At 39.9% G+C, this 12,273-nt stretch overlaps 1 protein-coding gene across 1 annotated transcript; it reads right to left on the reverse strand.

Moving 5' to 3' along the window:
* Positions 1–610: 610 nt before the first annotated feature.
* LOC135482254 (probable G-protein coupled receptor B0563.6) lies at positions 611–6,482 on the reverse strand. The gene is made up of 2 exons (XM_064762143.1): positions 6,283–6,482; positions 611–3,971 (listed from the first exon to the last, which is right to left on the reverse strand). Exon 2 carries the CDS (start codon positions 3,785–3,787, stop codon positions 2,627–2,629), a length of 1,161 nt encoding a protein of 386 aa, XP_064618213.1. The 5' UTR covers positions 3,788–3,971; positions 6,283–6,482; the 3' UTR covers positions 611–2,626.
* Positions 6,483–12,273: the final 5,791 nt, after the last annotated feature.

Below are 12,273 nucleotides of genomic sequence, written 5' to 3' on the forward strand. Positions count from 1 at the left end.
AAAACGGCAAAGCTGGCATAAATCGTTAGAGAGTTACAGGGCTCACAAACGTCATCATCTTTTCCGCCAATTTGGTACAGATAAGATTTTGCAGGACATATCCGCTGCAAAAATTTTATACTGAAAATGTCTTAATCGTACTTTAGAAGAGAGATAAGAAAACACTTTTTCAACATTACTGGGATCATAGCACGACAATGTCTCCCAATACCAACATATTTATAGTGCTACCTCACTGAAGTACCATGCCAAAGAAGCCAAACACGACACCTGGCCTCCACATTTTTCTAACACCCGGCCGATTAATAGATGGTGCATTCCTCATATACTGAGCGCAAAGCGAGGTTATAGATGTTGAAGTCTTCGGTATAGGGTCCCGGATTTACCGGATGCTCTATCCACTAAGGCGACGTAGCCCATGACAATGTTGTGTTTCTCTCACTACTTTTTCAACTCCAGTACAATGTACTGATTATCGACAAAATTACGCAAATTCTATTTCGTTCAGTGAAATCCGACAATATCTAAATGTATCAAGCCAACATAAAATCCATATCAATAAAGTAATTTATTGTTCATTATGTTAAATCAATTAAAGTGCATCTTATCTTATAAAAAGACAAAATTCGACGAGAAATACAGACAGCTACAATTTTCCACTAATTTGTATACACCGGAATTCCTCAACATCTTGGCATGTGACAAAGCATCTTTCAACGCAATTTATGCACATTTATAACTAGATTTTGGAGGCAAAATTATATTGGTTGGGTTGGCCAAATTCAGGGCTTTACAAAAAGTAAAATCGTATTAGTCTACACAGAATAGAGCCATAGTAATTAAACGCTTGATTAAACACCTTGCAGATATGCGAAAAGGTTGAAGAATTACTGTAACGAACGACCTCATTTAGCTGTCCATGAATAAGAATGCACTGCAAACTTTCCGTCGGTATCTTCATCTCAAACATTGTGTATGACTTTTAAAAGATAAGTCAAATATGATCATAAAAAAGAAAAGACAAGCTGTCACAACGTCAAGCAAATATATCTGTATAGAATATGGTCTGGCATGCTCATACAGGGCTATATGTATTTACAGGTCTGACAGGATGCAATGAAACTCACTGCAAGCTTTCATATCATTCTACACGGTCCTGTTTAAGAAAGCTATTTCCAGCTTAGGTCTGAAATAGCGGAAATTACTCAAAAATATATGCATCAAATGAATGAAATTTTGACAGCCGATTAATTCTGTGGTTGTACAATTTCAGCCAAGTTTGAGCACCCAGCCTCAAATATTTTGTTTTGTAAGTAAAATTAAAGGTTTGGATTAAGATTTGGACGAAAGGGCAAAATGGCTAAAATCTTATGAAGCCGGTCCCAGGCCACTATGTAAAGAAGTTTGTTTGAGTCATTCTTGCATTGCCTGTGAAATACTTCAACCATGCGGTGACATTACTCATTACTACTGACATTACTTTGTCTTCCACTCTTCATTTATGTTTCATTCCCTGCACCCAATGAGCCGCAAAATAAACAGTTGAAAATGGACAATATTACACAGATGAGCAAAATCCAAGATCAAATGTTATCTATCCTCGCTAAATACATGTGCATCTATATTTAGAGTATTTTCTCTGATTCCCAGATGAAGTTACCAAACCGATATTTGGAGCCCAAAATGTCTTCTTGTTAGCAAAGGGATCAAAGAAAATATTCTAACTAAAGTCACTTAAAAAGATTGAAAAAAAAAATACAAAAATATTTTCAAATGATACTTCAAATGTCCTTTTCATCGCCCTGTTGGTCAAGAATAAGTGAATAAATTACTGAAAATTTTTAAGGTAAGCTGTATCATTTTCAGTAAAGGAAAGTTGCTTAGAGAAATGGCTGTATAGCTATACTTTACACTGACTTCACTTCCACAGGTCATAAACAAACAATAGCTAAACGGAGATCATCTGCCTCATGCATGGGTCTGTAGGCTTCACAACATATGTCTACAGGACGCTGTTACACACAACTGACGTATCATATAATATCCATAACAATGAAAAATATATGACATGTGTATAATATATCCATACTTGCAAAGAATTCGTGTTCTAATATTAAATATCTTAAATGAATGAGTAAGGCACATCATAGTCTGCATGACTTGTAGTGCACAATTTCTATATGAATACCGTTCACAACAGAGGGATTGTTCATATGACTGCTTTCTCTGAAGTAAGTAAATCAAGACGTTGACTGAGCAGTTTCATCTCATAAGTATCTTAACCAAGCATTTAATTGCCATAATAACAATCTCAAATTCCTAATATTTGACTAAAGCTAAATGTAATAACTACTGTCAACAATTTGACCCTTGTCGAATATAATGTTAATATTTTACATCCTGAGGCATACGGAATTCTGTCAAATGAACGACAGTACCAATAATGAAATAAAACGTGCTGTGTTTGCGATTCCTTAATAAATAACAAAATGGCGTGGGATCTTGTTCGACACATGTACATTTTCACCAGTGTCTTGCATTTCAATAAATACAACGATGTTAAAAGTCGATGAGTTTTATTGCTGCACCGGTCCAAAGCAATGGTATCATTTTCACGCTTGGTCTCTCAGCCTTCTTGTGGTACCATCTTAATGGATTCCCCTTTCGTAAAAGTCTCGCGATAAGAACTCATCCGCGAGCTCCATGTAAGTTGTCGGGGGTACGTTGGGGTGCGGCAAGACTTGCCCCGAATCAGGCGCAAGAAGGTTTCGCGAAACTTTGCACCGGAACAAAAATACAGGAAAAAGTTTACAGCATGATTGGTATCCTCCAGGGTTTGAGCCATTTCCACGAAAAAGTAATCCTCCACGAAGGATTCGAGACCAGCATTGCTGTAATGTCTGAACAGGGTCAAGATGACCATTAAAAGTTCAAGTAGAAGGAATACAAACGCTGTGGTGAGCAACATGGCCGTCATCCGGGACGGCGCTTGGTAACGGCCTCTTGTTCTGAAGCCGTTCACTTTAACCTGTTGCCCGAATCTCCGTGCCTTCCTCAACCCAAATATGATCAAGATGTTGGTGACAAGAATTAGGGCGAAAGGTAAGATGATATAAAGTATAGGATGAAGTTTCTTGAGCACGGCCCTAGCGACGTCATATCTCAATCGGATGACGCAAACAGGCCCGTAGTGATCGTGATCCAGTCGGGCGTATAGCCAGAATGTCCAAACACTAGGGCCGATGAAAATCAAGGATCCAATGACCAGGAACAGAACTGCATGTCGCTTTGTGGATACAAGGGATACGCGCAGCGGAAACCACACGGCAACAAAGCGTTCCAGGGATATAACAACGATCAGCCAGCTTGCGGAGTACTGGGCGAAGAAGAACAAAAATAGCATGAGTCCACAGGAAACCTCTTGGGGAAGGGAAGGATATCTGACCAGATGGACTGCCAGAAGCTTACATAGCAGGCACACGGTATCTGTGACAGCCAAAGTGGCAATGTAAATAGATGTGGACGTGATGGGCTTCATGCTGCAGATGGTAATGAGAGCCACCGAGTTGCCCAGTAGCGCCACCGCTGTCAGGATATATGTAGAGTAAGTGTCCAGCCATTTCGCAATCTTAAAACGGGTTAAATGCGCTATAGCCAGAATACCGTCCGTGGAATTTTCTATGGACAGGCTATGTGTTGTGTTCTCGAACCAGACTGTGTCATAAGCACGAAGGGTACTATTGTCCACCTGGGATAAGAATGGTTCATATGCCTCAGTCGTATTCATATCTGCGGTGTTTAGCAAGTGTGCAAACTTAAGAAATGCATGGCTCACGCCGATGAAGAGGAATGGAGATATGGAGTGAAACTTTTGTCTTGGGAACCTCTCCTGTTCGCAGAGGTGTCTTATGTGTCAGCCAGCAGTAGAAAGCAGGGCTACTTGCCCATCTCACATGGTGGCGATGAATCACCTGTAAAGAAAACCAATATGAAATCAGTTGTTTGTCATTCGCAATGCTCTACCCTTTAAACAGGGCTAGTCGGTAACAAAATTATCGTCATGTTTTGAAATGTCATTCTGCAACAGCAGGTGATATTAGCGAGTGGGGTGGAGCGAAACGGCCAACAAAATCTGAGTCATTATTAATTAAACGTCTTTAAGGTGTGTAAAAAAAACACGTGCAGGTGTCACTCTGTCACGTATCACATTCACGGCCATGGCTATGGCCATGATGAAAGGTGCTGTGACCAGAGCTCTTGATACTGACTTCCATGCAAGGCCGAAACAGTATATCAGTAACGGTACACCCCAAGAGATAGCAATTTCTGATAGACTATGCATCATTTATTATTTGAGAGATGTACACAGCACATAAACCATCTGCGTGTGGTTCGAGGCACGAAGCCAACTGACTGTGGTCCCAAACCTAGACACCCATTGGTAACATTAAGGGAAAATGACATCGGTGCCAAAATTCTAAGTTCATAAATTATTCCAAAAGTGTTTTCATGGTAGAAAATATCTGGAAAATTCCAAAGGTTATGTATCTTTTAAACATACTGATCCATTGTTTCTTTCGGCTAAAATGATAAATCATCAATACCTCGTGCTAGTCATATTTGGCAAAACATTTGTAAATATAATATTTTATCCGAGTCTGCGATCTCTGCAACGACGAAACATTTGGCGCCTTGGAACGCGTGAGGACAATACATGTGAGGAGTTAGAAAACATTATATAGACATTTTTAAAATTTATTGGTTTCTTTATTTGACCGGTATTTCTACGCCAAAGTTACCATGAGACGGAGGTCAGGTTTATGACTGGAGCGAAACGAACAGACTCTGTTGAAAACCACCATAACGCGCTTATGGCCTGGCAAAAAAAACAACAAACAAAAAAAAAAACACAAACTTGAGCTGGGTTCGAACCTGTGGCTAGGCTGTCCAAGGCGTAATGGAAATGGGCAGAATTTGTTCAAGTGGGCTGCCTCTCAGATCGTTAAATGTCACTGTTATGATTATCTATAACTGTTGTATTAATATAATGGCGTAATTAGACATTGCAGGAAAATTTAGTTATTATCGTTTATGGGACATTATTACGAATTTGCATCAGAGACTTTTTATGGGTTCAAGAATGGCGCACCGGTATGTTTTGCTCTTATATTAGCTTTAACAAACTAATTCTTATATGCAAATGTATTCAACCATCTCTTTGAAAGATTATCATTTGAATCCGCAATTAACTTTCATAAGCAGCTAACCGCCATATATCCGTGAATATGGAACGTTCACAAAGTTATGTCCTCGCGTGTTAGCAATGTGCACTGTGCAACTTGTGGCGTGTTGAGGTAAGTTCACAGGAATTAAATACGGCCAGAAATGACAAATATTAAAACGTAGTCAATCATTTGGTGATTTTCGCCCAGTCCCTGGCGAAAATTTCTCTAAAAAAGGCGGCACGAAATCAGATTTTATTTTTGTTATGCACATGTACATCCACAGGCTGCTTGAATTCTTTTTGAAAAATTTTCAAATATCCAACACCGTTTCTGCACAATAATTGGTACTAACTTACAGTACATGTCATCTATAGGAAGCCTTTCATCCAGAAATCGCCATATCCAGTCAATGATTAATGGTGCATGTTTCATCTTTCATCTTTCAGAAAGCTGAATTCAAGAACTATGTGTAACATGATATATGCTATAGAGACTAGTTATTTCATACGACAATATCTCATGGAAACTTTACATAGGCCTTTATGTATATGTGAAATAATGTATAGGCCTACTGGGGTGTATATAGGACTACCGTAGTGGTTATAATTTTCACAAAAAGTACGCAGCATTTTTCATGTTACGGCACTCTTTGATCCTTCTCCACGTTAGGGTCTCGTAAAAACCACAATGCCTCGGAATGTTTTAATGAAGGTTTTCAACTAAGCTGTCAGTCGAAAACAAAACATTTCAACGAGTCGATCTAAAGTATTACATTTTCTGTCTTAACGGCCGACGTGACACTCATATTCCCTTTTCTAGAAGTAGAATTGGGTTATAATGATATAGCTTAGGACTGTTGTTTTGACTGAAGGTAATGCTTGTGGACTAAAATGAACAATATGTGACCAAGATATATGGAATTATGGCATTATTTTAGCATTTCACGCGTTCAGAACGAATTGCACAACGTTATGCTATCCATGTCGGTATCTGTTTAGCGTGCAGGCATCGGATTTACTTCTATTTTCACTAAAATAGACTGACAAGTCGAGCTTACCTCGTAGGTCTTTCTGGAACCGAATCCTATAATCTGTCTAACAGTCTGGTTCACGGCGATTCTCTGACGTAAGACATCTGTCTCTGTCCTTAAATACGGAATGGTACAGGTGAGGTGTGACACGGATGTGGTGTTCACCAGCAGGAGGAGGGACAGCTCCGCCCTTCACAATTCATATTAAGCTCTCATCAGCACGAATTAAAAACTACAAGGCCTGTTTCCCCCCAGAGGGCTGGCCTCGGTCTGCACCAGTCAAGTCCCAGCCTAGTTTTTTGTTTGGCCGCTACTGATGGTGAACATTCACAGTGCCGGGAGTGCCTGGGTTCACTGTAGTACGTCAGCCAGTGGCCCCTTGTGAATGGCAGCAGTCGCCTCGTCTATTGTTACTATTGTACTCTGCTTGCTGACATACTCGGCACACTCCCGAGGTAACAGCTATAGCCGACTTTCACACGGCCAAACTGGGCTCCGGTGGAGCGTATCGTTTAGTGGATCTATACCGAATAAAAAACCAGTTTATAAACAATTATTATCATTGTAAACAATTATACGACACTGTTCATGAACCCCACACGACATGAACGCTAAATCCTAACACTTTTATATTGTATGAATATAACGCGTTCCATTTACCATGTAGATAACAAGCAAAACTATTGCACAGCACAGGGAGACTGCGGTGAACTGATAACAAGTGTTGTATATATAGGTTAATAAAGCCTCAATTTAACACATTTTCCTGTCATAACTAGCTCAAAATTACCACACCAGTTTTCGAAAGCATGAAGTTAGCTTTTGATGTCATTAGTAGCATTGGTAGCCAGTGTGGTCCATCGCTTGAGCGTTGTGCTGGCTAGTGGCAATTCTCATGCAGTGGCAACAAGTGAGAAACAAACATCTTATCTCAGATTGCCGTGGCCGTAAAATGTGGCATACTGGGTACCAAGCGTATACAATTTCTATACGTGAGCGGATCCACAACATGCAACGCACCCAGTTGTCACATGTTGCATTATTTCTCAATCAGCTGCACACATCCATCATATAACATGACATGAATTACACCAGTGGGTAAAACATATATCACACGATTACTCACACTTTGGCAGAGATGAGTATTACACTGGTACATGTAAGCAATAGTTTCCATAAAATGGCATACACAATATTTTGATGTATTCTGTAAGAATGTATGGATATGTGTATATTCTGCCCATGACTCCTGTTACATGTGGTATATTGGGGTATGTTTATATTCGCTGCATATCACACCGGGCCTGGCAGCAGGCCTATACTTATGTGATACATAGGATGTACAGGTTGTAACAAAGACCTGATGCACAATTTCCTGCTTTATGCATTTTGTAGGATACATTCATGTCACACAATGTTGATGTAACGCTGTTTGAACATAGCAGGTCTATTAGTCGCACATGCACGCATCCATTTCTTTCCGTAATTTACCGATATAAGACTGGGATACAATATTGTTATGTGCATTCAGTTTATCATCTTCATATAAGTGTATCTTGATATAAGTGTATATAGGCCTATACGAATGTGACAATAATGGTGGCAATGCATTTATATATTTATTGTTTTTATTTATTTTCTTGGGTGTGTAACGCCATTTGCAAGATTGTTCAGATTGTTTCATGGACTTACAATAATGGTGGTGAGTCTTAAGGGTGGAAGAAACTGGATTAACTATTAAAGGTAAACAACAAAACTTTGGAAAGTTACTGACAAACTTTCTCATTTGTGTAAGGCATATGCGCTTCACTGGTGGAAGACATGTGGTCTTCAACGAAGCAGAGATTGCACTATCCTATGAGCTACGCCAAGCGATTAACTGTCACCTAGGCTCAAGGAACAATGAAAGCAGGGGAATCTGGAATCTGGGTAAGGAAGCCTTTATGTTTAAACATGTGCAGTGTAGTAATAATGGTACATGTATATGTAGCATTTGCATAATTTATTTGTTCACTTGTTGTTTTAATAACATTTTTTGTTTGTTTGAAGTCACGAGATTTTTGTGCGTGTATGTAGCCGGTTATAGAGTATAACACGCTGTCGTTGTATTAAACCCGCAGACTACTGACTTGTAGTCAACATTGCAATGCACGGCCTTATCCACATTTGCATAACACAGTGTATTACACATAGTGTATGTGTTGTTGACATCAGCTAAATGTGAAGCTGGTGGCAAACGACCATTGATTCACACGTCGCGGATAAAGGCGACGAGATACGGGTTTCAGTGTAATTATTTCGGGGACAATTCTAAAGGGAACACTTATCCTTGTTAATTAGGCCTAATATATAAAAACGACAAAAGGGGTCTGTGAACCCTGGAACATGGTTACAATCAAACATTTACATTTCTGTGACATTTTGAACACTTCTCCATGAGTAATTTATGTTCAAACTAAATGTTATGCCATGAGTGAGCAAAGTATCCGACCAATAAGATATACAATCCAACCATCATCCGCATCCCACATTACTTGGAGCACGTAGTGACACGCGTAGGCGTACACATGAGTATCCTGTTTTCCACAGTGCCAAATTAAGATCCACTGCATGCTTCAGCTTTACGCACTTAAAAATGAATGATAACGGCTTAACGCCAGTTCGGCAATACTGAATCCATATTGTGGCGAATTATTCACTTAAAGAGTTCAAAAACATAGACAAAAGAATAAACGCCGAGATGATTGCCAATCCTCGCCACTGATTTTACTTCTATTTCTTAATTTAATGTCCACTTTTGTGACCGATGTGGCGCGTATGTACTGGCCACAAAATTTCAGTTACGCTCTATTTATATATTTATTTGATTGGTGTTTTACGCCGTGCTCAAGAATATTTCACTTATACGACGGCGGTCAGCATTATGGTGGGAGGAAACCCGGCAGAGCCGGGGGAAACCCACGACCATCCGCAAGTTGCTGAAAGGACCTTCCCACTTACGGCCGGAGAGGAAGCCAACATGAGGTGGACTTGAACTCACAGCGACCGCATTGGTGAGGCTCCTGGGTCATTACGCTGTGCTAGCGCGATAACCAACTGAGCCACGGAGGCCCCCAGTTACGCTTTAGTCCACTCCACAAGCACGCTTCCCCATCTATCTTATGCCATACTTCGAACAAAACTTGTGTTTAATACGTGTGATTACTTTCTCAACATTGGACACAATGTTGGATAATTTCCTTTTTCTTTGCAGATGGTGCTGTTCTAGACAGTTTCATATTTTAATTAATCTGAGAATGGACTCGAATGGTTTCACCAAGTATATGGTTTGAGCACGGGGTTCATCTTCTTCGATTTTTGTGCACACACTGCTGACGACTTCAACTGAGAAACAGTGTGTCTAAGAAGATGTAGCGGAGTTCCATCACCTAGAATAATCTTGCGTTAAACCATGTTAAGAACGATGTTGAGGGCAGGGTATTAAAACAGGGTGTAGGTCTCTTTAACAGCATCTAATTGTGTTGGATTCAACAGCCTATTTCGGTGTTACTAACGACATCTGATTTTTCTCACAGTGTTCGGGGATAACAATTCTTTTCCAACCTGAAGTGGGTTGATTGAAATGTACCTTTTATTGGGATAACGACAGTATTGTATTTTAAAATGCATGTTAGTACTACTGCAATGCTCACTGTTGCATTCAGCTAACCAAAAATCACGAAGTTAGCACGAATCTTTAGATCCTTATTACTTCTATGCCTACAGAAAAGCCCGATTGTCATTGGTATGGCCTATCATGAATTTCGTTCTTTCACGTGATGATTTGGAGCTCTAAGTTCCTAGGCAAGTATTACTAAATAATCCCTCACAATAATAAGTCAATCTTACAGTTAGTGCAGAAAAAGCCATAACTTGATTCCAGATTCTAATGTGTTCGGACGATATTTTGAATGATATATAGCCGATGTGGCATATCACCCATTCATGCAATCAAACAAAAAAACCAGTGCCAATTATACTTGTGCTCAGGTTAGGTCACCCAAGCTCATAAATAGACTGAAACGAATTCATTTTACATATTATGTCACTGAAGCCAGCGTTCTTGTCCAATATCAGTTCACGTGTTCTTGATTCAGGTATGGGGTGTTTTCCTTATATATTCACAGGGTCAAGGATCGTGGGGAGTAAAGCTTAACTGAAACATTATGAGTAATTTAATGGACATTTCTATTACAACTGACCTGACTTGACATTGATAGCAGACATGAACTGATTCCATCGACTACGCTTGATCAAATTAGGTGAAACCTGGAGATATCGTATATAGCTGGAGTGTTTGGTGTACCATTAGAACCTGTATTGAGAGAATACATAGAACTACGACGCTTGTCAGGACTTGAGAAAATAACCGTTATCATTTTTTCAAGTTTGTCATATGGAGAGGATTGGCGGAAATTACTTTGTAGCCTCTATACCGAGCGACGTCTCATCAGAATCGATTCCCGCCCCATGCACCCAATTCTAGCCTGTGTCCGGAAAATTGAACACATAGGCCTATTCTTTGTCTTCTGCATACACTTGTAATGATAAGTGCGACTTGAAAATCAGAGGTTCGTTCCATTATTTTCCCACACAAGTGTTAATAATTGAGCATCACCTAGAGACAACACATCCCATTAGGCTTCCAATATTACCACTAAAGGACACACAACGGAACAGTTAAACCCAAGCACACCTTCACAATACAGCCTTTATAGTGATAATGCTTATACCTAATAGAACGTATAAAGGCTGTCCTGCATTCTGATTAGACACTCCCTACTCTGTCGTGCACAATATCAACTTGCAGAAAGTGTGCAAAGGCAGAGGTTTTCATTTAGGGCTACATTTCTTGATTGGAGAGAATGACAAGAGATACGACCAGGGGTAGCACTACCATTTCCTATGTGGGTGAGAAGGTTGTCGGGGGCTAAGTCTCTAATTAGGCAAGAACCTATCTAATAAAAACGATGTGGCGTTAAGCCATAATCATTCATTCTAATAATAAAGGCTGTTCTACGCAAGAAATGGAAGCCCGCCCTCGGGCTCCACGGTCACTGACGATGTACTGTAGATAATTCATGTGTTCGGATACAGCTACATATGGATGGGTTGCAGATATTATATTGGTAATTTTACTAGGTACTAGCAAAAGTTTGCACCCAACACAAAATGGCATGTGAATGGTCGCCCTTTAGTCGGGTTTGAAGCCGATAAGGCAGATATACCCCAATCAACTACCATGATTCACATTTCTGTCTTCGCAATAGTCAACGTTCGGCTTCACGGAGAACACATGCAATTCAGGTTAGAGGTGCAATGTCGGCACTGTTTACCTTTAGTCAAGACCAATCTGTTGACAATTATAGTTACCAGATTCGTGACAAGGAGCGTACGATCATAACCCGCAGTCAGACCGGACTACATCTGCATGAGGTAGCGCTTGTCCTGTTTTCATTCCATAGTCAAATTCCACCGTTTCACTGTCTATCGCGCGAGCGCATCTTAAAAGATACATGAAGATGAACACTAAAACAAAGACTTGGGATAGAAGGGTAATGAAGAAAGTTACGCACCCCCCACTTTTTTGAAGCATAATCTCCACTATTTTGTGCATATCTTTCGTCAACTGTTGGAAATGATGTCATCAATGAATTACCTGGAAATGCGGAATGGGTTTAGCTCCCCCGATATACCTATCACTGTTGACGTCATGAAAGGAGGCTACTTAATTTCCGGACTGACCACTAGGGCCTTAGAAAAACTGTTTAAGCCCAAAGAAAAAAGCGGAGAATCTTTTTTTGTATATGTTAATACACCTTTCAGTGTATCCTTAAATCCTAGGTCAATACCTATCGAATGGCATCATTGATTTCCAAATCCAGAAAGGACGCTCTACGGATTGTTGAGTGAACTGTTAACCTAATTTCATTTTTTTATTTCAAACATTTAAAACCCAGTATATGCTCCTGCTTTATC

This window comes from Liolophura sinensis, chromosome 1 (assembly GCF_032854445.1).
Source record: "Liolophura sinensis isolate JHLJ2023 chromosome 1, CUHK_Ljap_v2, whole genome shotgun sequence".
Lineage (NCBI taxonomy): Eukaryota > Metazoa > Mollusca > Polyplacophora > Chitonida > Chitonidae > Liolophura > Liolophura sinensis.